Source organism: Salminus brasiliensis, chromosome 16 (genome assembly GCF_030463535.1).
Source record: "Salminus brasiliensis chromosome 16, fSalBra1.hap2, whole genome shotgun sequence".
In the NCBI taxonomy this organism is placed as follows: domain Eukaryota; kingdom Metazoa; phylum Chordata; class Actinopteri; order Characiformes; family Bryconidae; genus Salminus; species Salminus brasiliensis.
The window spans coordinates 23,012,234-23,039,594 of record NC_132893.1 but is presented as its reverse complement, the minus strand read 5'-3'; the positions used below and the strand labels follow the sequence as shown (position 1 = coordinate 23,039,594).

General features: G+C 40.9%; 1 protein-coding gene across 1 annotated transcript in view; it reads left to right on the top strand.

The window, feature by feature from the left end:
* Positions 1 to 27,361, top strand: part of ntm (neurotrimin) — a 423,702-nt gene that overhangs the window by 348,186 nt on the left and 48,155 nt on the right. Inside the window, 1 exon segment of the mRNA XM_072659079.1 lies at positions 19,173 to 19,405. Coding sequence (XP_072515180.1) covers positions 19,173 to 19,405 — 233 coding nt within the window.

Sequence of the window (27,361 nt, the reverse complement as noted above, 5' to 3'; positions counted from 1 at the left end):
ACGCTCACATGGATTGAAGCTGTGATCGATGAGATTTCTGTGGCTGTTATATATAGTATCGCTCAGCTATTAGGTCCAACCTGCAGCTTAGCCTTTAGCCTTTTAGCCTCGGCGGTCTGTGCCAAATTGAGGCGGTACAGGTTTATACTCTGCATTGCTTTTTTTCTTTCCTGTTTTAGACACCTTGGATTTCTCCTCTCTGAAGGGTGCTTTTAGTGTCCTTGTTTCCAGTGGAGTACCTTTTTTAATGGAGCTTTCATGGAACTATAAGTTGCTTGCTTTAGAAGAGCAGATTGCTCCAAACCCTTTTGTATAAATCCATCACAATGATATACAGTGTTGTGCAAATGTTTGGGCAGTAAGTTAGAGAGGTGCTCCTTTTCATGAAATTCTGCACCCTTTTTTTGCAAACACACAGGACCTTTGGCTGTTGTGGCCAAGAAGTCCTAGTTTAACTTTGACCTGTGTGATGAATTTTGCAGGACTGATGACTCTTCAGTGAAAGTTGTATTTGTGAAGTTGTCAGTAAAGAGTAGAATAGTGCACCTCCACGTCAGAGTGGAGAGTTTCTAGCAATCCTAGGAGTAGTTATCTCTGGAAGGTTTCTTGGTTTTCCAGACCTCAGCTCAGCCTCAAATTTCTGTCAGTCTTTTTAAAGGAAACTGCTTCCTATAGTTGCTAACACAATTATTTAACACCCCTGCAAATTAGGCGTATTAGCAACATTTACAAGCTTTTAACTGTTTGCAATAAACCAATCAAACTAGACAATTTAAATACTTAAAATGACTAATATAACAAGTGATTTCCCCAGAAAATTGCCACAAATGCCACTTTTAATGACTCCTGCAGTATCAGAATTATTTCACCACCTGAATAGAATCCCTCATAAAAGCACAGATTTGCAATTCAATTGCAAATCAAGGGCTTCCTTAGTTGCATCAGGTGTGCTTAAGATAAAACACATCAAATATCTGGACTGTCTACATGTTTGTTGACTGTGATGTTTGATTGCATATTAGAAATATGGGAAAGTCAAGAGAGCCGTCCAAACAAGGGAAAGGATATAAAAGGAGAGTAAAGGCAGTCCAAGTTCAAAGAGATACAGCTGGAGGCATAGTTCACACGTTCAAACTTAAAGCAACACTGCTTACACTAGCTGAAACATGGCAGAAGGAGGAAGCTATCACTGGCTGCCACCAGATTCCTAAGGTGGTAGGTGGGCAAAAACCCATGAGTGACTGAAATAGACCAGCAGCAAGATTTGGTGGCAGCAGGCACTGAGGTTTCAGTTTGCACAGTAAGGCGCTGCTCTACTCAACTCTACTGACCCGAAAGTAGAGGAAAAGTCAGCTCCAGTCTGCTCAGAACCATATAAATAAGCCACAGAAGTTTTGGGATTCTGTTCTATGGAGCAATAAAATAACACTGGAACTTTTCGAGCCTATGGATCAGAGGTATGTCTGGCGGAGGAAGAATGAAGCATACTCTGAAAAGAACACCCAGCCCACAGTGAAGCACAGCATTCTGGGCCTACTTTGCTTCCTCTGGCACTGGAAACCTGCAGCGTGTGCCGGGCAAGATGGATTCAATCAAACACCAGTAAACCCCAGGAGAAAAAATGGCTTTCGTGTCTTGAGTGTCATTGGACCTTCCATCAGGACAGTGATCCCAAGCATACGTTATAGCCCACCAAGGCTTGGTTTCAGAAAAGAGGTTGTCACAGTTGCCTGACTTGAACCTCACAAAAATCTTTGGTGAGATTTAAAGAAGGAGGTTGAAGCATGTAAAACCCAAGAATATTGGTAAACTGGAAGCCACTGCCCATGAGGAATTGGCTATGGTTCCTCAGGAATGCAGCCAGAATATGCTTGGGATCACTGTCCTGATGGAAGGTCCAATGACAATCAAGCTTCATCTTCCTCACAGAAGGTATGTTTTTTCTCTTGGGGTTTACTGATGTTTGATTGAATCCATCTTGCCCTCCACATGCTGCAGGTTTCCAGCATTTCCGCAATCCAGCTGGTGTCTGGCTTTCACATTTGCCGCAGCAATAATAGCAAAAGGGTGCTGTACTAAGTACTAAATAAAGGTTTCTGTAAAAAAGGGTTAAATAATTCTGAGACTGCAGTTGTCATTGAAAGTGGCATTTTGGGCAGAATTCGGAGAAAGTGCTTGTTCTGTTAGTTTGGTTGAGCTATTTAAATTAGTCTTGTTTGATTGATTTATTGTATACAACTGAACTTATGTACATGTTGCTGATAAACCTGATTTGCATTATTTTAACTAATATATTTCATTGGGCATCTTTCCCACCTAATAATAGTTTTCATCTCTAACTTTGGAGGTTTATCAATTAATTTTTTTCTGAAGCTACATCAAAAAGAGTACCTAACCTAAAAAGCTTCAGTTCCTATGTTGATAGATGCTGGATGTGCTAAGAACATCTGCTGCAGTTCTATAAGCTGCTCACTAATCAAGTAGACGTTTGAGCTGCTACTTTTGAACTTCTATTCAAGTTATTTTTGGGAAGGTTCTTTTACTTCTTCTTGAGTAATTATTTCCCCAAAGTAACGATACTGTTATGTGAGCAAGCCTCGGGCCCTACCTGCCTTTGCTATTCATGCAGATAGTTGATCAGCATTCATTGATTTGACAACAGAGACACTGGAAATAAATGCCTCAGGAATGTATGAGAACCTAAATGAGCTCAATGTTCACTTGCAGATCTCCTAATACCTGGCCCGCTTTCCCAGGAGCAACGTAGGTCGTGCAAGACTTTACAACCAAGCCCACCTCGCCCAAGGGGGGCTTAATGACTTTGAATTCTAATAGGTATTATTTGCAAAGGGCACCTTCATTTGCGCGACACCACTCTAAAAGACAAGGTGCTTCTCAGCTAAGCTCTAATCCTCTCACGCCACTTCGCCACATGGCTACACTGACCCCAGATCAGAGGGAGTGCGGTGCAGATGAAGCCGGTCACACTTCATTTTTTTTGGCAGGGCGAATCCAAACGATTAGCTAATTGTTCAGTAATTGCGTGGTAGCATTTGCGTCAGTTTCTAATTTTTGCTCTCTCCCCCAGTTAAGACGACAGCAAGGTGACTGTCATGCTTCCCGTAGATGCAATTACAACACAATTACAAGTTTGTCAAGCTAAAACACGTGTTCCGACATGTCATGACATAGCGTGGAATGGAATGGACTTGGTTCTGGATAATATGATATTGTTTTCCATGCATGTTTTAGGCCATTGGTTTATTTCTTAAAACTGATTTCATTCATACTTTATTCAGTCAGCATTAGTTTCCCACTGGGACCATTACAGCAAAACATATGGAATTGTTAGGTGATAATAGGTATTTATGTTATTAGCTGCTATGTGTGTATATTAGCACAGACAGGCGAGATATCCAGGGCTCGGGCATCGATCGGTGCTGCGTGGGCCTGAGGCTGCACTGCTGCACTATTATACTCAGCACTTGGTAACTCTCAAGCTCTGTTTGGGCATCTGTGGAAATGTAAGTAAGCAGCATGTTTAGGTTCACACATCAGGTAACTGCTGGGAAAACGAACTTCGCATTACATTCGGTATATATTATGTATTTCATTTTTTTTATGTAAAATAAGTAATCACATAGTCATGTAGGAATATAACAATACATCAGAAAGCAAATTGTGCTCAGAATATCAAATCGTGAACCTAGTATCATAAATCAGATTGTGAGCCAATTTGATCTGCTCACTCCTTAGTTACCCAAAGCCCTGTAGCTGTTCTGTGCAAAATGTAAATAGTTCTGAATTAATAGACCAATAGAAATGCTCTAATTGACTTGGAACTCTTATTTTACATTGACTTCCATTGAGAGTTAAGATCATATTTGCCCTCATTCCCAGGGGTTTGCTGTCTGGGCTGTTGCTGTGGTATTCCTAGATGGTTGCTGTGGGATTTGCTACTTGGCTGTTAGAACATGCTAGCGGGGTTGCTTGCTATGGTATCCCAGGTAGCTATTGTCTGATGGTGTGCTTGGTGGTCGCTGGGGTGTTGCTAGGTGCTTGCTGTAGTATCCCAGGCCCGTTGCTGTGTTGTCTCAGGTGGTTGCTGCGGTTTCCCCATGTGGTTGGCTGGATGTTGCTATACTATGTATTTGTACTATCATGATGGAAGAAGGGTGCACAAAATGTTGCACCTTGTTCGTTCTTGTTTCTGATACGCAGAAACCGTACATCCGATCATAGAGCTATAAAGAAGCCCGGATCACAAAACGGGGAGTTAAAACCACGTCAATACCTCTAAAAAAGAAGAAAATAAATAACAATAACAATAGTTATTGAATAGTTAAATGAACAACAGTTCATTTCTAGGAGCCTCTCCAGATTTCTGTCATTTATTGGCAATGTCTAACTGAAGATTTAGCAGCCAGAGGGGAAAATATCAGTGGTTACGGCACAAGGCGTCCTAACTGTTTCCTCACAAGAAAATTGACTTTCCATTAATTACATTTTACAAATGTTTCTAAAAGACAGTTCTTCAGTTTTAATGGTTTAGTTATTTTACCTCCATCACTTATTGTTTAAAGATTTAAAGGAAAAGGCTTTCATGGGGTGTCCTAACTGTTTTGGATGGTAGGTACGTTTTAGGATGTCATACCATGTTGGACAGACAGTTGCTTTGGTGCTTGGCCCTTTAGAGCTTTAAAAACAAGTAGACGTTCTCAAAGATGCAGGTAACTAGGGCAGACCTATCTTGTCTGTGCTCTCTCTTTGTTGTTCTGGTTACGATCGGTGCTGCTTGTAGAAGATTTACGGTGGTCTTTAGCAGCTCCGTTGAGAAGCTGCTTCACTGTTTCACTTCAATTACAAGCGCGTTGTAATGCATTCCTTACCTAAAGACTGAGTGCACAGTGTCCTGGCAATATCCTGCTGCTATGGTAGCAACCAGAAGAAGCCTTCTGTAAGAAGCACCAATGAGACCATTGTTAGCAGAATATCAACATAAGGATGGTGATCCAAGGGAGTGTGAAGCATCTCCTTACTACAGAAGGATAACCCTTAGACCCTCAGACCCTCAGACTTGTGTCTCTTTACGACTGAATGGGTTCTGGTCAGTAGTGGATGCCAGTGCATTTATGTTTAATAAGCAAACACTGGCACTGCTTTCATATATATTTCCAGAGATGTGTTTACTTCTTCCACATTGTGCGCTCCTCTATTACACTGTGAGTGTGTGTATGTATGTGAGGGTGTGTGTGTGTGTGGGGGGGGGTGGTGCTGGTATAAATCATTTATATAGGCAGTGCAGGGGTGAGGACTCTGGTGGTTTGGCCTTGTGTTGGAGAGGCTGCCTTAGAAATAATGTGGTTCATCCGGATGGGCTCAGCCTTGGCTGCCATTCTGCCCAGTATCATTAACTAAGCAACACACTCACACACACACACACACACACACACTTAAACGCACTCTCTCACACACGCATTGTCTTAGTTGGAGTAATTTAAAAAAAAATTATGCTAGAAACTCTAGGCTTTCATCTCTGTTTCATCAGTATTTGTGTGGCGCGTGGGAGACAACTAAGTTGGAGTGAGAATGTATGTGTGTGTGTCTTGGACACAGCAGGAAAAGACAGCGGTGAGTCCTGACAATGTCAATTGTTTTTATCCAGTGGAGATTGCTGTAGAGAAGACTCCAATTCCCCTAACAAGTGTTCCATTCCCTCTCAGAGCCAAGGGAAAGAGAACAAACACATGACTTCACTCGTCCTCTGAGACCGAGACTAGCCGCCAGGCTCCACACACTGCAGTTTAAATCTAGGATAACCAGTATAAATAGTTTACCACCATGATAGCCTGAAATGTGTTTATGCTGTAAATAGACATATAATCGCTGTCACACAGAAACCTTTTATCTCCATTTTTGACATTTATCACTTTTTGCAATCATCAGTTTTTTTTTTCACATTGGAAAATTCCATGATGACTGGACCAGAATAAATGCTCCATATGTACTTGGAATGTAATCTTCTTTACCATCCATTTAATCAGCTCCGCTTTTCAAATAAGAGCACTTTGTAGTTCTATAATTACAGACTTTAGTCCAATCTGTTTATCTGCATACTTTGTTAGCCTTCTTTCAGCCTGTTCTTCAGTTGTCAGGACCACCATAGGACCAGGTATTATTTGGGTGGTGGGTCATGCAGTGACACTGACATGGTGGCGGTGTGTTAGTGTGTGTTGTGCTGGCCTGAGTGGATCAGATGCAGCAGGGCTGCTGGAGTGTTTAAACACCTCAGTGTCACTGCTTGGCTGAGAATAATTCACTGAATGTCCTTTCTTGAAGCATTTTAGGTAGGTACTGACCACGTCATACTGGGACCACCCCACAAGACTATTTTAGTTGTCGAGCTATTACAATTTGGCACTTGTCAAAGTGGCTTCCAACACAGCAACTTCAAGAACTATTATGATCTATAATAGTACTAATAATAACATTATTATAATTATAATGATATGATGACACTTCACCACTTCTAAATTGGTATACAATGATTGAACTTGACTAGGACCAGAAAATACCATAATTGAGAAATGGGACTATTATATTGTTATTATGATAACAATGCTATTATATTGTATTATGTTTTTTTTGATAGACAACATGCTTTTTAAGTATAGGGTAGAGATGTTGTCAGAACGTAAATTATGCTGTACTTCATTACAAAGATTACATTTTAATTTGTCCTGTTTAGGTGAATATACTGCAGCAAGGCAGTAGGAGCTTTTTACCTGGCACTACTAGTGCATTTTGTCTGTGTGTAAAATACTGTAAAATTGTGGTGAGAATATAATGAAAATGTCTACCACTACTTTGAGGGGTATTTTTGAGGGCATGCAGCTTGAAATGTGTGTCCAATCCTCCTAGTACTTGCATCAGATACCTGACTTCTGTCTGCATTTGCAAGCCAGTATAAATAAATAAATTAGAATTGCCCATCCCCAAAAAATCTACCCCTAAAGTTCTTCCCACCTTCAAAATGTTATCATCATCATCTTTTTTGCGTCTTTGGAGTGTTCCTTTAAAATTAGAATAACAAGTGTGCAGGTCCAAGAAAAAAACAAGTGAACCCTTTGGAGTGACCTGTATTTCTGCATTGATTACTAATAGAAATGTGGTCTAATCATTGTCTAAGTCTTGATTATAGACAAATTCAATCTGCTCAATAAAAAATAATCAACAGTACAGCAACAACTGTAGGCCGCAACTGTCATTAGTATAGTGCCATTGTGTTTGTCTATAACTGTGGCTCAGATAACGTAAATAGGCTGCCTGAATCAATGATCACCATAACTATAACACCACTGACTGGGGAAATTAAAAACATTGATTGATTGAAAACATAGATGACAGTGGCAAAGGGTTGATATATTAAACAGCAAATAAACAGTCAGTTCTTAAAGGTGCTGTGTTGAAAGCAAAGGAAATAGGCAAGTCTGACAAGGACTAAATTGTGATGACTAGATGACTGGGTCAGAACATCTCCAAAACATCAGACAGGACTTTTAAAGGCTCTGCTGCTAAGATCTTGGTGCCAGATATCACAGAACACCTTCAGATGTCTTGTGGAGTCCATGCCTCGAATGATCTTATCTGTTGTGGCAGCACAAGAAGGTCACTCAATAATCGATCTGTGTATATTCCTGGACATATATTAGACTATACTTAAATAATCATGTTTGTTAAGTAAGAATGAGCTACAACTTTAATATCCCTTACAGTTTTAAAAGCAACAGTGTCTAAAAAGCACCCTGATCACAAATATATACAGCTCAAAGGTTTTTAGAAGTTTGCCTGTGACAGAACAAACAAATTAACTTCAAGTCCTGTTCTGTCCCCGCTCTAGTTGTCCAGTTCATACACACTGACCCATTCATTTTGTCAGTTAATGCTAATTTCCCCTGGATCATATCACATTTAACATTTTAAGTGTGCTACTAGGCTATACATTTTTAAACTAGCATCTTAAACTTAGCACATTGAGGAATGCTCAGTAGGCCCATTTTAGACCATACCATGTAACGGGGAGTTCTTGAGGTTCCCAATGTTTTAATTATTATTTTCTTTTCTTTTGACCATGTTCATTATATTGGCTTATGACCTATGTTGTGGCCAATAATTATTTTGTACATTTTTGTTTTTGCATTCTGTTTCCTTAATGTACTGTAATTTAGGTCATTATTGTATTGAAAATGCTTGGTTTTGGCTGTGTTAAGTAGAACAGTGTTCTCAGGGCTTATTTTCAAGTTGGGAAGAAGAATGTTTGGCTATAGTTTGAGTCAATGGTTTATGGTGAGGTGACTTTTGCAAATATATTTTTTGTTTTTGTTGTTGTTTTGTTTTTGTGTGTGTTTGTTTTGGACCTACCACTTGCACTGCAGTTTGCCATTACTCCTTTAATGCTACCCACTACCTTTTGGGGCACAACTACCCTCACCGGTCAGAAAGGTGTGACATTGCCCCACCTTCAGAATACATCAGTACTTATTAATTACATAGTTGGTGCATTTGTTCATTTGTTTATGGCCACTTTCAATTTGTGGGACACTTTTAATTTGCTTTGGACTGTCAACCATGGTGCCAGTATTACTTGTCCTCAAACTGAAGCTTGTGACTAAACACTAAAACAAAAGTTGTGCAAAGACATAGACAGTTGTCATTGGAGCTTATATGGACCAGACTCTTAAAAGCATATTTCTAATGTGTTGTAAAATCATTAAGATATCATGTCATAAAGAGTTGAGGTTGTTTTGAGAGCAAACCTAGGCTCTACCTATTCTAAGTATAATCTTAGTGAGTGTATATGCATATATACATGTTTTAAACACAGCATCATTTTAATGGGCAAGACTGAGATTCAAGACCAGGGTTCAATATCAGATCAAATAAAAATGCCAGCATAATGCAGTGTGATAACTATCTGGCTTTTTAGAGGGATGGAGCATATAGGTTTCAGCCTCACCATATACAGTAAGACACTGCTGGTAACTTTCTGCGAAATGCAGTCAGCACGTGCTTACCGCCATCAATTACTCTCTATTTTCTGTACAGCCGCCGTGACTCATATAAACATTTGTGACCCAAATTTTCAATTGGAAAAAAAAAAAAGCTTCTCAAGGTTGTTCGTCATCGCGGCGGAGCAACCCTAAGATGACTAATATCTGGTTGTGAAATTTTAATGGCCATACTTCATCATTTTCAGCGTCTGAAAACGTTCGCTAGGCTTCTTACAGAAAGCATTTGTCCAGGGGGCAGTGTAGTGTTTCATCACCTCGCGAGCCCTGCACTGACTCCGACATCTCCATAGTAACTGTGCTCCCAGACGCCGTGTGTAACCCCGTAGTCGAAGGCAGGAGCTCAACATGGAGACCAGCTCTGAAGTGGACCTTTCTGTCAGTCAGCTATTCAGTATGACCAACCATTGTTCTCGTTCTCCGCTGAAAGGACAGCAGATAACGATAATGGATAGCAATCTTTGTTACACTTTTTTTTTCAAATTAATTTTCTATCATTTTTAGTGTTAGTGTGTGCTTAACAGCAGGGTGTCATGGGTAAAAATCTTCTAATGAAGTAATGGACCTGGCTCCCCCTGTGCCATAGAAATGTTTTCAATTCATGGAAAAATAACTAGATCACCCACACTGCGCTGTTAAAGGGCCAAAAAGGTGTTTAAACAGTATTATTAAAATGGCCCCGAGTGGCTAAGCCAGTAAAAGCTCTGCTGCCAGTGCCAGGTGAGGTCTACTGCTGGGATTATGTGTCAGCATTCGAATCAAAAGCAGAAAAGTGCTCTTATCTTACATAAATGTGCGTAGTTAAATTAATTCAGTTTGTATAGGTATTAGTTTAGAGTCATGCATGATTAAAATGGTATTTCGTACCATTATTTGATTCCTTATGCAGCTTTGCATTCAGGTCTGCCCACATTGCACATCCTAGCAAAATAAGAAGAACTGTTTATGTGAAAATCAGCGCCTGGTTTTCCTATATTTAATGTATTTATTTAGCATTCTACAACATGGTGTCGTTTGCACTTGTTGTGTGTTTCCAAAGGTTAAATCTATTCATTCGAGCGTTCTTGTCAACAGGATATATCAGAAAATACTTTTTCTTAAAGAGTAACATTATATTTTTATAATTTCTCATAAGCACATTACAGTTTTCACATGTTTGAATCAACCAACATGATTATCACCAAATAAATGACATTTTAACAACTTGTTTGTTATTTTCAGGATTATATGTGTGACCCTATTTACGTAAAATATATTAATTCAACTATAAAAGATCTAATATGTAGTATTTTAAAAATGTAATATTTTGTGCATTATTTATGCAAAAGAAAGTTGATTGCTAGGTTTAAGAACTTAAGCAGAAGTAGAACTGCAGCCATTTTGGAATGGAATTTACTTTCTCGTCACATACTACCTTACACATACCACCCTGTCACGTATTCACATTGTGAATAGTTTCTGAACCAAAAAATTATAATGTTAATAAGGTGGGAAATATGTTTTGAACATCTTTTATTTTGTGGACCTTTGACTGAAAAAAATACAAATTATTTCATACAAATTATTATTTTTTTCATACCAACCTGGTCAAATTTGTTGCGAATAATGTCTGAATTAAAAGGAACATTTTTAAAAGGCTCCTTTTTTGATGAAAAAATCTGTTTTTGTTTTTTCTGTTTTTTTGTTTTTTGGCTGATCATAATATACTTCATGTTGAAAAGTAATTTATTGCTCAATTTATTTCCCTCAATGTTACAGCTTGTTTTTATTAGTTTTCACTTTGTTTACTTATCAGTTCATTTCATTATTTATTTACTTATCCCTGAATGCATCCGTGGCGCCGGGCTTTCTCCGACAGAGTTGTGCTGTTTGGAGGTTATGCTGGGTTATATATTACATCTATTTATTCCTCAGTGGTTCTTTGATGCCAAATCAATCCCCCCATCCATGGCAGATTAATAATGAATGACTTCTCTTGTTCATGTCACAGCCAAGGCAAGGATTGGGTGAGCGCAAAGAGGATATTTATTTATATATTTATTTCTTTATTTATTTCTATTTATTTATGTATGTAAAAATACTTGAACACTTTGCTGGATGCCTTTAACGCTTACATTTTTTTTCTCCATGGGAATTACTGGGTATTTTAGGTGCTTTGCCTTATTGTGATATTTTCACCCTTTTGAACACGAGCCCTTTATGGCAGCAAGACATCCATGAAGGCATTTTTAAGTGCCTGTTGAATAATCCCTGGGGAAAAAAATAGCTTATAGCTTAATAGTTATTCCCAAACCCAGATTCCACAAATAGATCAAAATATTTTGTTTATTTTACTGTAGAAGCATTCAAAAAATAGTGTTAGTTTTCTAACGGCATGCTTCTGGTAAAAAGACCTCTTCTTTATCTTTCATACACATGCAGAATTAATCTTAATCCGTAACAGAACCCCCCTACCCCCACCCCCCCACACACACATGCACGCACACAAAAAAGAGAAATTGTTAAATCGTCTTTGAACCAGCCACTGATGACACTGCATTAAAAATTAACTCCCCTAGCCCATGCCGAGATGAGAGCGCCAGCACATCCTGTAACCGTGATGAGAAACACTGTAATATATTTTTCATAATGCATGCACATTACAGTGTCATGGCAGAAAATGGGAGAGGGTTGAGGCTGTTTATTTGGGCTGCTTAGCCCCCCCCCATCCTGCCTTTAGATGCTTCTCATTGTGCTGAAAGGGGAGACACTTTATTTGGACTAAATTGCTTTGCTGTCTGGTCTGCTCTGATAAGCCACTATAAGGCAGAATTATTTATTAATTTATGTATTTATTACGTTGTGCTGAATCGGTGTTGCCGGCCAAATGTACAGCGCTGGCATGCTTTCCGCAGTCGGTGATGTAACTGCAAAGGCTCACGTCAGGCTCTACCTACTGTAACTAAGTGACTGGCCTGCAGTTTTCAAAGCCGACAAGCTTGCCTTGTGCAGCTGGCAGCCCACTGGTACGTACGTCCTCCATCCATTCATGTGCGATGGCTTCACATTGTTGTGACAGAGCAGTGCACAGACAGACCCATACATGTTCAAAGCATGCATGGATGAGTTTCCAAGCAACAGAAGGCTACAGTCTAAGAAGTCTGAGTCGCGGTCCAGGATTGGGTACTTTATCCTATACTTGGTTCTCACCTTGGAAGTCTTTGAACTCCTGAGGACCCCTTTTAGCCCTTTTATTTATCAAACTGTACTGCAGAGCAGCACACATGACTGACTAAACAGTTATCCATGGCTTAATTAGATGTGTAACTGACGGAACACCAGGCCGATGCATATTAAGCTACACCAGTAAGGGTTCTTGGGCAAGACTCTTAAAACTACCTTCATCCACATCTGTAACTTGATTGAACTATTGGTGCTCTGAATTAGGATGCTGGCAGATGCTGGCAAATGATGATGCTGTAAAATGATGACCTATGATATGACTGATATAGCAGAAATAAATCCTTCACAATATTTGGTTTTCTGATGTTCATGAGCTAAAGCAAGGAAAGTGCCTTCTGACGAATTCTGATGGATGAGAAAGCATACGAGTTTACTATCAGGCAATTTGTTAACAACAGGGAGTGATCTGAAATGTTTTGGCTTAATTTTAGGAGATACTGTTAGTGTGGTATTAGGAGGCAAGAGTAATCAGTAAAGCAACTAGCTAACTAACACTATAACACCATGTAAAAATAGGAATTTTATACAGGTATGTTTCTCAGAAATGGACGATGTGCTGTTAAAAATGTTGGTTCGTCATAGATGCATCATTTCACTGTTTCTGAACGTAGCTAACTCCATTTAGACCAAGTTATACCACAAACTAGTTAACACTAGGTAGAGCACTAACTCCAACTAGAGAACATCGGGTTAACTGCTCATAGTGAACAGCAGCTAGAGCAGTGAACTCATAGCTAACATTAGTTAGTGTTAGTTGTTGTCTAGCTTCAGCTAGTGTTTTTATACAGGTAATATCAGCTAGAGCAATTATCTTCTAGCTAACGTCAGCCAGTGTGGTTATATAGGTGATATCAGCTGAAGTGGTTATCTTCTAGCTGCCTTTAGGTAGTTTGGTTATATAGGTGATATTAGCTGCCGTGGTTATCTAGCTTTTAGCTAATGTGGTTATATCGGTGATATCAGCTGGTGTGGTTGTCTAGCTTTCAGGTAGTGTGCTTATACAGGTAATATCAGCTAGAGCAGTTGTCCTCTAGCTGCCTTCAGCTAGTGTGGTTATATAGGTGATATCAGCTGAAGTGGTTATCTCCTTTAGGTAGTTTGGTTATATAGGTGATATTAGCTGCCGTGGTTATCTAGCTAACTTTAGGTAGTTTGGTTATATAGGTGATATCAACTGAAGTAGTTATCTAGCTTTTAGGTAGTGTGATTATATAGGTGATATTAGCTAGAGCAGTTATCTTCTAGCTGCCTTTAGGTAGTGTGGTTATATAGGTGATATTAGCTAGAGCAGTTATCTTCTAGCTGCCTTTAGGTAGTGTGGTTATATAGGTGATATCAGCTGGCATGGGTATCTAGCTTTTAGCTAGTGTGGTTATATAGGTGATATCAGCTGGTGTGGTTATCTAGCTTTCAGGTAGTGTGGTTATATAGGTGATATCAGCTAGAGCAGTTGTCTTCTAGCTGCATTCAAGGTAGAGTAGTTATATAGGTGATATTAGCTGGAGTGGTTATCTAGCTAACTTCAGCTAGTGTGGTTCTATAGGTAATATCGTCTGGAGTGGTTATCTAGCTAACTTTAGGTAGTGTGGTTATAAAGGTGATATCAGCTAGAGCAGTTATCTTCTAGCTGCATTCAGCTAGTATAGTTATATAGGTAATATCAGCAGTCGATATCGTGCTGATGTCAGCTAGAGCAGTTACCAGATAACACTAATTAAAATTATGCTGCCCTCAGGTTCTCTTAAATCTTTGAGGTCGTAAACACTGTGTGGTTTGTTTTAAAATGAACAGCATGGAAACAGCATGAACACCCTGGGAATAATGCTACTTTTGTTTACTTTTTGTTTTTTCTGTCACGTTTGTTGTTGAAAAAGTTTGTTTATCATTACCGCAACAAAAATAACAAGCATTAGTTGAGAAGTGTTTTGTTTTGATCAAGAAAGGAGCATCACTAGCCTATGTCCATGTCTGTTTTTTAGCATGTGGATTACAGCCTGCAGTTTTCAATATCTAAAATACAACCAGTTAACAATGGAATTAGCACTCTGCCCCAACTTCGGAGTCAGGAATCTGAAGAAAATCTAACTCCACTAATAAATTAGACATTGTAGTGGCATTCATATCCTAAATATGGCAGCAATACAGCCATGCTATCTCTGCCTTCTTCACATCGTAAACAATGCATCATTGGCTACGTTCTCCCATTAACATGCTTGTGTCATAATTTCAGAATTGATCTATTTTCTTGTAAATATGAACCGAACCAGTGTTTCCCAGTTTATCTTCTCCAGAGAGTTCTACTATTGACGGTACAATCAGCTTAAAGTAGCTGAATGCAGTCTTTAGAAGGGGTGTCCACAAATCTTTGGACACCTTGTGTATGGGTACACCATGTTCTTTTGAAGAGACATAGCGAATATCTGGGTCGTGATTCCAGTATGAAAAGATAAAAGCCATTCATAATAACAACAACAATTACTTGTTACTATGCCATTTTTTTGCAGTTACTATCGCTTGTTATATAATTTATGGGTTTTATATCATTGTTTTAAGTCTGTCTTCATGATCCATGCAGCTGCTTAGTGTTCTGGAAGTATTGATGATTCCCATAATGTACTCAGGAGAGCTTATTATCGCGTCATTTATCATGATGTGAACAACAGCAGCACTGTCATGTTGCCCGCCCCTGTGCTGCTCCAGACGCTTTCGGAAAAGCTCAGTGTACAACACATTCAGAGGTGCATTATTGCCCTTTCGTAAAGGCTAGTTGTTGGCAACGGGCATAAATCTCTCCATGCACACATACCGCAGAGCATACCTACATTAGCAGTGTTTTGTTGTGGAGGAAGAAAGCACAAACAATGGCACAGTGGCAGATCTATTATTTACATATTATCAGTGTCCACATGAAAAATGAGCTCCAGAGTTGCCCTTTGATTCTCACAAGTGTATTTCATCCGGAGCTTTGTTCAATTACCGAGGCAACAGTTGTTCGCTGTTTTGCATTTTTCATTATTTTGGTCAACTTGCAATGCCCTTGAGCGTACTTTATTATCCTTCCCCTCATTCCCCTTTGCAACCTTGCACATTCCGCACGGGGCCATGCTTCTTCTTTAGGTATTACGGGGTAGCCAATCCTCATGCTGACCGCCTCTCGCCGCCGTTACATCCACCGTGGGACACATTTGTTATATTGGTTGAGGAGACATGATGAATGCTTGATTCGCCAATGCATTTCTAAGCAGGAGTGAAAATAGTGTGATGCCCAAACATCAGAACCAGAGCGAGAGAGAGAGAAAGAGAGGGAGAGAGAGTTTAATATTTCCAAGGAGGACGGCCTGCAGTGTATTATGGACCAGTCCACTGGGAAAACACCTGATCTTTCAACTGATCTCAACTCCTCTCTCTCTTTTTTTTGTCCATTACGTGAGTGGTGGGGGCCCTCACTGCAATCTCCACTCCCATGATAACAAACGCCCTTGACTATAACTCCGCACTGCTGGCTGCCAAGCGGAGACACACTTCCCTCATCTATCCCCTCGCGTACCAAAGGTTGCCCTGTGGAAACGAAAGTAGTTCAGCGCAGTACTTATCACCCAACCACCATGAAACACGATGATGTATGGTTTATCACCACCATAATAGACCTTAATGAGAATAAAGCGCACATTGTAGCGATTTGGACCGCACTGCCAAAAATACTAGGCTCATGATCCTTTTCCGAGATTACAAAACACACACACACACCCCCCCCCCACACCCCATTGCACGTAGACACCCCGACAAAGATGACTTGAAAGTGGTCCCTGCCTTTTTATTGAATGCCTAATCAGGCAAGTAATCAATTAAATGCATGATTGCTTTTGATTTTAATAGCTCTATCATTTAGAAGGAGGATCTGCTTTGGGCTATGCTGTTAACTGTTAGGAATAGCTGTAATTAGACACAGCCTATTCTCATTTAGCATGAGGCTGTAAGTAATTAGCATCTCATTCGCACAAATATCACCTAAACGATGTATCCATAATATGCTGCGAGTGCATTGTCTGTAATAAAATACTGCTAAACGGATACCTAGACGCTGTCTGATGCTTCTTCCAAGCTCTGCTCCCAGACGCTTTTCTGAGGTCAGTGCATTTAATAAGCAGGTCTTACAGCCGAGCTCGGGGTTCGATCCATGCTTAGCTAGCTGTCTGTACGTTGTTAAATAGTTAGGATAAATAGCTAGAATGGCTGGAGCTGTATTAGCCTATGTAGTTAGAATTGATTCACGCTCTAAAAACAGCAGTTAGGTCCTGCAGTACAGTGTAGGAAGACGGTGAACAAATTTTTATTAAATGCCTAATGTGATCTTTATTGACGCCAATGCTTTCGGCATGAAGATAGTTGTTCTCATAAATCTACATGAGATCTGGGGATTGTGCTACAGTGTAAAGTTGGATTTGTGGGATTAATAAGCTCAGTAGTTTCAGGTACTTTTGAGTGAGACCTGAAGTTACTTTAAACATGAACTGAACAAAGTTTGCTTTAAAACCTGCCAGTACTGCGTGTGCATGCACTGGGTTCGTAATACAATACGCTGCTTTGGTCCACACCATCAGTCTTCTCATAAGAACTTGTTCGCACTGGTGCACGTCTTCACGGGTATTCATGCGTATGTTCAGTATAATAAAGAAGCAGAAGCTGGATTTGGGAGTGATAAGGGGATAAAGCATGCTTCTGTAACCTCTTGTTCTTCCTGATAAATGGTTTTCCCCTCATGTGACCCATTTAACCTTCTTATACACTTAAAAGTAAATGGCTCCTAGCTCTGACGCATCCCGTAATTGGTATAGATCAGGAGAGCTCAACCCTGGTACTGGAGATCCAACACCAACTCCAACATCCATATACCGCTGAAGCCTTCACATCCCTTCATTACCCTCCTCAGGTGTGGTAGATTAAGGTTGGCTGGTAGATCTGCTCTGCTATTCACAGTATTCAGAACTTGCCCTTTTTAAGAAAGCAGCTTTTTCTTGTGTCTTTTAAATTTCAGCTGACCACCATTCGATAACAGCATGTGTTTGTCAGTGTGTTGAAAACGAGAAAAATGGGCTTGGACGGTCTCAGGAAGAACATTTTTAAAAGAACAGGAGAGCAGAGGATAAATAGAGGACTACAGATACACACTTACTAGCTGACCACTGATACACAGATACTAGCTGAAGTCTTTTAAAGTAGTGCTGTAAATATTTGCAATAATTAACTGATTTGAATTTCATTCTGTTGTTTTCTTCATCTTTATTTTAGCCTCAAACATGCACACACAGCTCCTAGTCAGTTGGGAGAAAGTCCCATGGTCTGTTAACACTCCTCCACAATGCAAGGACTTTCTTTTCATGGCCAGTTCATGCTGCTCCATACTGCTCGAGACCCTAAGCTTGTGATCCGAATGGCAACATAAGACAATCTCAATATGCACATATAATGATACATATTTAATAATTATGGTGGCGAAAGCTTTTTGTCGCTGTCATGCAAAAAGCTTGTAACTCATTGACATTTTTGTTTAGGGCATTGAGCAGAACAGACCAAGGTACTTTTTAGCTCTGACCCTGCCAGAACTGAGCCACAAAGAAACCCTAATGCAACATACGCAAAATACGCAATCCGTTGAACCTGAATGTAGACATAACTAAACAATGCGAACCCTGTGGAGAACAGGTTTAAAAGTTTGAATTGATATTAGTGCTTTATTAAGTGCTATCGAATAATACAAGTCTTCAGTGTGTGTTTAAAGATAGCAAGTGGCGCTGCTATTTAGACACTTCTTTCTTATTTTGTCACTTACTTTCAATCAAAGTCACTTTGGAGACTTACGATTGGTCGTTTTTTTTGTTCTATGTATATTGACACAATATCAGATTAAAATTTCAGTCAAGAATAGAGATACGTTTTTGCCGCACAGCAAGAGTTACATTTTAATTTAGAGTATGCCACGCCCACTGAGTGGCAAAAAAGATATACTAAGAGGCAGCGTTAGCATTCAGTGTGAATGCCGCTAACACAAACATTAAAAACCGTACAAACAGATGCTGCAAGAATTCAGAGCTATTGTTTGGCAGTATCCCTTTACTGCTGAAAGCTCGGGAGAAGAAGCAAATGGATTGCTGCAGGTCACAAAAACAACTGGAATCCAGGCTTCGAAATATGTAGGAGCACACTGATTGGTGATATCATGCTCTGAAAACAGGTGGGGGGGAAAAACAAGCCCACTGAGTTGCAAGTAAAATGACTAGCCGAGTTGGATTAAAAGGCAGAGCAAGGAAACCTGAAACCAGCCTCTGAAAAAAACAGTCGCAAACACTCCTGAAACCTTTCTTTTGACTTTGTGCTCTCAGTTATGAGAGTGATTTGAGCCTCAGTTTGCTAGAAGTTCCTGGCTACACATCAGTGTACATGGACCATTGATTATTTAGTAATTTGGATGGACTGCTGTCAAGTCCACCTGCCTTTAACTTGAGCAGATAATCGCTTGTTTCATTCCCGGTTTGGTTGTTTTCCCTAATAAATGCAGCCATGCTGCAGAATGTGCTCCAGCGGGAACGTGACGACAGTGGGCTGTGTTCAATATCACAGTCTTGTTTTGTTGGGTGATCCTGTATTTTGGGATTTTTTTTAAACAAAGACGTTCAAATTCAAAAATACTTAAGATAAATTGAGTGTAAATGTAATTATGTAAATGTAATTAATGCAGATTCATACAGGCAATTAAACAGTCTAAACAAAATGTATGCCACAGTTACCAACACTAGACTCACGAGAGTTATAAGAAGTTACCAAGAATGATCATGACGAATAATCCCTCTCTCTCTTTCTCTCTCTCTCTCTCCCCCCCTGCAGCTGTTCTCAGGGTGACGTTGTGACGCACACAGCTTGGCTGAACAGGTCCAGTATACTGTACGCCGGCGAGGATAAGTGGTCCGTGGACCCCCGAGTGAGCCTGGTCACTCTGAACCGGGATGAGTTCACCATTAAGATCGAGAACGTGGACATGAGTGATGAGGGGCTGTATGTGTGCGCCGTTCAGACCAGCAGCAAACCCAGAACCACGTCCGTCCACATCATCGTGCAAGGTCAGCTGGGATTCGGCTCCTGTGTCTTTTTTTCAACACATGCACTGAACACTTGTGGGCTGTAGAGTTGTTCTTCAGTCATGTGTGTGTTGTGTAGCATAAAGTGTAACCTTTCGGAAAACGGTTTGTTAGCACCCTTCTGCAGTATCTGATGCAAACACCTTGAACCCAAGGTATGATACTGCATCTTTTAATGAAGTGGATAATTATGCAATTAATGGTGATGGCATAAAACCTTGGAGATTCCATTTTTTCACTGATCAGTGCTTCCTGTGTTAATTTGATTGATGGCAGTGTCATTTTACAACGCTGGTGCACTGAGTCGTGGCAGCGCAGGATTCAGGTACAGTGGATGGAAAATCAGAAAGCACAGAGCAGCGCAAGCCGCTTCGCCATATGGTACTAGCCTAATATCAGAAGGAGTTCATAAACAGAGGTATGCAAAAGTTTGCAAAGCGCTGTTACTGTGAATAGTTAAGTGAGCAGAAGATGATCTGCAGTAGGTGTAAAGTTAAAGATGAAACAAGCAGGATTTAAAGAAGCACCATACAAATGTTGGCTACATTCACACAGCAGGGGAAGTCCCCCAAATCCAATTTTATCACACAATCTGATATTGTTTTAGGCTGTTCACACTATATTTTTAATATGACCTATATCTAACGCAAGTTCACGCTCCTAAATTGATGCACATGCACAAGAGCAATGCTTCACATGAGGTTTCTGTTTCATCTTCATCAGCATCACAGGATAACTGGGCTTATCACTGGATGCATTTGAGCTTGCTCTAAAAAGGGCACGTTTTTCAGCTGTGGGCACTTTTATTGGTTTGCGATTGCTTTTCTGTAAAGCTTTTTATTTTCCTTTGATGCTGCAGCAGCGCCCCCTTGTGGTGTGTCATTTCTTTAGGAACACAGAGCAGCCTTCTAATTTATTAGGTCTGTTGCTTCGCTATCCCGCCCCTAAAAAAACCTTTTTCAGTGGTATCGAGGCTTCTGCTCCCAGAGTGTCGAGTTGGACTGACGTAAAAGTTGCATGAATTTCAAACTGGCAGTTTACACTGAGCCGCCTTCATCCGAAAGTGGTTCAAATCGGTCCAATAAAAATGTCTGATTCAGTGTGTTTTTTCGCCATTCACACTGCCTCACAGATAACACATTTGTGTCACATATGACCAAAAAAGATGGGACTGGGGCCACTGTGTGTAGCTGCTGTGTGAACATAGCCAAAGCTAACCTTTAACCAAGGTCTCAGACCTTAATTAGCTTGTTAGGGCTAGGGCGTGTTCACAGTCACTGTGAAGAAAGGCCAAGTAATGCAAATTTCCAAGCTTTATTAATAGCCTGACTTGTTAGAGGCATTAAGTTAAAAATGAAAATTTTGTCAATGTTTTAAGCAAGCATGTTTTATTTTTGTTTTGTACAGTTGAAAAGGAACAAGGAAAAAAGGGTGATTCACCTTTCAAAGCTTTTTAAATACTCAGACAATCTCGTCCTGACAATCAGCAGCCTTGGCCTCTTCTAACCGGCTGCCTAGCATGCTGACAATTTAAATGGTTTTAGCACACAGGCAGAAGAAATCTAAAAGTAAGTAACAGATTTCATGGTCAAGAAACCTTTCTAGAAGTTGCTAAAATTGCAAAATCAGAGCTCCCTGTGTGACTACAAAATACCTCCAGACACATTTAGCAGACTCTGGAGTGGTGGTGCACTCTTCTACTGTGCAGCTACATCTATACGGACGAGATCTTTATGGAATAGTCATCAGAAGATTATTTTTTAAACAAAAAAATGCATGCAAGGAACATCTAAACAAGCCTGATGCATTTTGGGAGGGAAACATGTGGACTGGACTGACAAGTTTAAATAAAGCTTTTCGGACACAAATATTAAAGTTGTGTTTGGAGAATAAGAGTGCAAAATGTAATGAAAAGAAGACGTTTCCAACTGTTACAAACGGGGTGCATTGATCATGCGTTGGGCTGGTGTTGCAGCCTGTGACATAAGGAGCATTTCACTGGTAGAGAGATGAATGGATTCAATTTACTCTGTTAAATACCAGGAAACTGTGGAGGCATCGACTCAAATGTAAAAAAAAAAAAAAAAACAAGAAAAAAATCTTTGTTGCTTAAATGTATCCCTAGAGTTTGGTTCAGTAGCCGGCATTGTTGCTGACCCATACGGTGGGGCAATCAGCTTAAATAAAGCAGCAGTCTGGTTAACCTTCACTTCACCTCAGTGTTTCTCACCATCTTGCTACAGCACTTTGCATGTTGATGCACGTCTAGTCCTCGCTGACTAGAACAGGAAGCTTATTATTCGAAATGCTGCCCTGTTGTAAGTATCGATTGATGGTAGGGGACTGAGGGCCATTGTAATTTTTGAGGTAAAAAGAACATGTGTATTGGTCATGTCTGACCAGTATATCATCTGTTCAGTGTTTTATCAGACACAGTAAACAGATGAGCTTAGACACCATTAAGTCCGTTGATTATCATTGCGATGAAAGGTATTTGCATATGAGCCATTGCTTCTGTTGGTCGGTTCTTTCAATTATCCTCTGTGACATATAATATTGAGGCTCTTTGATCCATATGGAGGGCCTGCTCTGTGAAGGCTAGATTAGCTGGCTCTTGCATGAGTGGGGCAGACCCCCCCTAAGTCTTCATCAATTAGACCAAAGACAGATCAAAGGCGGAAGCGCAGAGCATATGACCGGATGAAAGATCTTTGTGGGGAGTCTTTTTCACCTCTTAAGGGGGAAATTCACAATTTCCTTTTTTTTTTCCCTGGAACACCTCAAACATTTCCTTGTGCTGAGATTGTTCTATAGAGCTAGGACTTCACATCACAGTGGAAATCCATTCAGGAGAGATGGATGCGACTTAATTGATTTCCTTCACAACAACAGATGCGAGTCAAATAACAGTAAAAGAGCCGTAATAATCCTTTCCGTTTACCCAGTGCACTTGGGGTGAGCAGTTAATGACGCAATTCTGTATAAAAACGGCCAGCCTTTTCCTTTTAGCGCTAAAATTACACTAATTCGAGATCCTGAGGAGTAAGCGTGCGCACCGCCTTGCGCATTAGCCCTGACGTTGTGTTCCTATGGCACAATCAGTCCAAGCTCAGGCATTTAGTGCACACGAAGTGATCTGCCCTGTTACCTTGGCAACGTGGTGCCAGAATAGTGGCTTGATTGAGAGAGCTGGGGGGATGCAGCAGAGAGGTCAGCTGTTGCAGAATGCCTGGACACAAACGTGCCGCAGCCAACCAGTCACCGCAGCACACATCCTCCTAAACCCGCATGCACACACATGCACACTGTGCTGAATGGAATCATTTTGGCCACTGATTGACAGACAGAGAAGGGACCACAATAGTAGCTGGTGGGAGCGAGAAAGAGAGAGACAGAGAGACAGGCAGGTATGTGAGACCTTCCAGGTGCTGACAAAGTAAACACCTCGTTTCAATAGAAATGCAATTTGCTCTCCATATGCAAAGAGGCCCAAACGAGTACTTCACATTTATGGTGACAAATGAGTTAGTAATGGCCCGTATGAGTAGGGATTATGCAAACACTGCGAGTGCGCGTCTGTGAATGCCAGCTAAACGCGAAAGAGCCAAAGCCAGGAACTCAACTTCTGGAAGCACATTCGCAGCACAACAGGCTCTGTCTGGGCTGTTTCATTGTTTATGTAGATTGTGTATGTTTGTTTCATCCTCCCGAGGCAAATATTTACAGTGAGCATTTCACCCCACATGGCTGGCGTGCTGAGCACAGAGGCGCTCAGACGAAGCTTAGTTCATTAAGGCTTCAGGCAGCGCGGGACCGAAGCTGTCAGCTCCAGTATTCCCGCTTCATCCTCCTCTTCTTCGTCGCCCCGGGCTGCTGACTCTGTGACCGCTTCTCTGTCTCCGCCGAGTCCGGGATTGGAACACCTCAGCGCTTGAGCATTAAACCTCCCTGTCCCTCTCGCCTCCAGGCTGTTAAAGGTGCTGTCTGCAAGATCAGCTCTTCAGACACTTTGAGTTATTAAAGTCACACTGACGGATAGCGGTGGCCAGCTCGTATAGCCGAGGCACTTTTGGCTCTATGTTGGTTATGATCGCTGGCAGGGGTCCTTATGTAATTCTCAGAGGTTTGGAGTTATTACGGGCATTAAGATGTAATATTTAAGTAATTGTTCACTTCTAGAACTGATTCCATGATTAGATGTGTGGTGGCGGCACAGTAAGTAGTGTGTCTTACAGCTCTAGGGGTTGTGGGTTAGATCCTCGCTCCTGCCCTGCTCCCAATATTTCCAGGTAGACCACTGTGACCCTGACCAGGACAAAATAGATAAGAAGATGAATGATGTTCACGCTGTTCTCTGTCTGTAAGGAGATTGGTGGCTTCTCCATGTGTCCTTGTGGGTTTCCCTTGGCTTCCAAAAAAACAATGAACAAATGCCCTGCCCAGGAGGTATTCCTGACCAGGAAGGAAGAAGAAGAAGAAGATGAAGGATTGAATGAATTAAATTCTGTTTGTTTCATTTCTTTCAATTGGGCCTAAGGTTATGGGCTCCATCCTTGCTCTGGTCTCTGCTTGTGAGGAATTTGGTGTGGTGGAATTGCGTTTTCTGTGTTGCTTTCATCCAAGTACTCCAGTTTTCCTCTAGGTGTGAGTACCTGGGTATGTCAATGGCTCAGTGGTCAGTGGTACCATGTGATTGACTGGTGCCCTTTCCAGAGGTATTCCTGTCGTGCACCTAATGTTTTAAGGTAGACTCCAGATACACCACGACCCTGACTGGGAATTTTCGTTGTTTTTCGTTGTTTTTTTTTTTTTTTTTTGCTTCCATGGGAGGACACAGTGAAGCAACAGGTAGTGAATGTTCCACACAGCATTCTGGGCCTGGGGTTGTGGGTTTGATCCGTCTCTGGTTTCTGCTTGTGAGGAATCTGGTGTGTTCTCTGTGTGGTTTTCAACCGGGTGCTCCAGTTTTCTCCCACCTCAAAAAAAAAAAATAATAATAATAATAATAAAAACAATATATATATACATATATATATATATAAATACACATGGCCAGTGATTCTAGGTTGGCTCTGGACCCAGTCTTTCTTCCCTGATCAGGAGATATGAATAAAATAGTAATTTGGAGTGAAACTGCACTACATATATTTTGTGTTTTTTATTTATATTCGTTATTATTACCCATGTTTATTTCTATGTGCAGACAATTTTAATGTGAATATAAATAACATGATCTTACAATATATATGTACAGTTTCCGTCCAAATGATTTAACCCCCATATTAGCAAAATTTACAAACAATTTAAATAGCCCAACAAATTTTGTAGTCTCAGAATTATTCTGTCTTTAGTAGTTAGTAGAGCACCGGTTTACTGTTATGACCTGCTGCAAACGTGACCAAAGCCAAACTTCAGCTTCTGGCAGCATTCCTGAGGAATCTTAGCCCATTCCTCATGGGCAATAGCCTCCAGTTCACTAACATTCTTGGGTTTGTGTGCTGCAAGCGCCTTCTTCAAATCCCACCAAATCCCACCACAGACGTTTTGGGATTCTGTTCTGTGGAGCAGTGAAACAAAACTGGAACCTTTCGAGCCTAAGGCTTGGTTTCAGAAGAAGTCCTAAAAGGTGCTGGAGTGGCCGTCACAGTTGTCTAACTTGAACCCCATAGAAAAAGTTGGATTTGAAGAAAGCAGTTGCAGCATGCAAACAAGAATATTAGAAAACTGGAGGCCACTGCCCATGAAGAACGGCTAAGATTCCTCAGGACCGCTGCCAGAAGCTGGTGTCTGGCTATGCATCACGTTTGCTGCAGAAGGGTGCTCTACTGAAGTACTAAAGACACTGATCATGCCATCATCAAAAAATTGTTATTTTGTGTTGAATTTGGAGAAAGCGCTTGTTCTCGTTCATTGTGCAGAAAATCAGTTGGAAAGCACATGTTAATGATTGGCAAAAAGGAATGACTGCATTTGGGTATGCTTAAGGCCATAGTGTGAAGGAAGTAGCTGAACCTGCAAGTGTATCGAAGCGTACGGTCATGCAGGTCTACCAGCACTGGCAGAAATCCCAGGCTAGAGGAAATTCTAGTCAGAATGATGGCCAAAGGGCAAAACTGACGGACAGGGATTGCTGGCTTGTGAATGAAAATGAAAGCTCTATCAAACGTTTGGTCCTGACGGGTGCCTGGGAGTCAGCTACGCCCCTGCCTCTTAGTTTGGCAGGATCTGCCGTATGAGTCCCGATGTTGCAGGTCCTGGGCTGACGACAGGGCCTACAAATATTTTATCCATCAACAAACAGTTTTAACTTGCTAACATTGTTCTCATCTCGTAATTTGTCAAGATTACATTCACGCTTTACTGCTCTCAGGTCTCCAGAGTCTTCTGGTAGAAGTGCAGTTCCCTGTGGAGTGTTCTTTGAGGACTTGGTTATTAAGGGCCTGTGTCATGAGCGAAGCCTGAAGTTCCTACCACCTTAAAACACACAAGGTGACAAATGTTTTGTCCAGGGAACATTATATATAATGCCAGAACTGCATCTGCTGTGGGTTAAAGGACATACATTTTAATAATGTACTTCACAAGGCATTGAAGGCATTGGCCTCTGACATTTTTCAAACAGCTCTAGGCTAGAGCGGTGTGAAGGGCAGTGTGCTGCTGCGGGTATCTGCTGGTTATTAATGTGCTAAGTGATGCCAGGAGAGGGAAGATTGTGCTTAAGGATTGAACTTGTGCAGAGTGCGGTTTGTTGAAATGCTGTGTAGTTGTTCTGAATTGTCAGAGTGAGAACTTGAGTGTCTGTTACAAACATATATTACTTTTGTTCAGGTTAAGTCAAAGCTTGAGGTGAAGGAAAGCATTGCTTAAAGATCATATTCAGCCTCCGCATGGCTGACTTACTGCAGAAAGCATATGGCCTGGCAGGAGGAGACTACAGAGGAGGAAACAGAAAAATGTGCAGGAGTTTTTTTTTTTTTGGGTGATGAACCAGCGTGGTTTCAGGACGTACCTGCCTTTCGTCTTTGAACTGACAGAGATATTTAATACCAACATATGTCCATGTTTGTTAATGCATGGCTGTCTCTGTCTCTTTTAGCATCTCTCTCGCTCTTTCTGCTCTCTCTCTCTCCTTCTTTCTGAAGCACAGAGATTGCAAAAGCCTGCGAAAGCGCCGTGAATGTGGCAGATCTGAACTGAACAGGTGACATAAATGGAAAATGATGGGGTTTTAGAAGACGTATTCTAATTAAAGCTGAAAATCCAAGCTGGCATGTGTCTCCTTCGTACTCCAGTGGGTTGTGTAAACGTGGGAGTGAACAGGGCTAGGATCATGTCTGCAGAGGCGTGCCATATTTATGCCAAAACTAATATGCAGCAGTCCAAACAAGCGAGCTCCAAAAGGTCTCGTGCACCCCAATGGGTTACACAGCCATATTCTCCAGCAAGCACTTGTTGACGTGGAACAAGGTCAAGGAGAACTGGATCCAGTGCATCCCGATCTTTATGCAGCTCCTTCCTTGCTGTCATCTGCATTTATGAGAGAAAACTTAAATTGCCTCAAGGCTGCTGGCTTCTGTGACACCCTCAGCCAGTCTCCCTGCACTTGCACTGTTTTATATGGATGGGACTGAATCGCTTTAGTCCGCTGTTCAGCGTTGAGCTTAACTTGTGCAGTTCTTCAAGAGACATATAGCTTTTTGTACTTATCTTATCTGACATCTTGTTGACAATACACTCAGTAGCTATGTGCATATTCACACCCCACTGAGTATGATAAACCAACACGGGGACCTGGAGTCTTCAGGGTTTTATCAAAGAAACATGATGCTGCTTTTATTGTTAGATGCACTGTGGTGCTTTTTAACAACACCAAACCCACCATAAATCCATTTGTTTATTAGAGTAACAAAAAAATAAAGGACAAAATACAAGTCCTGG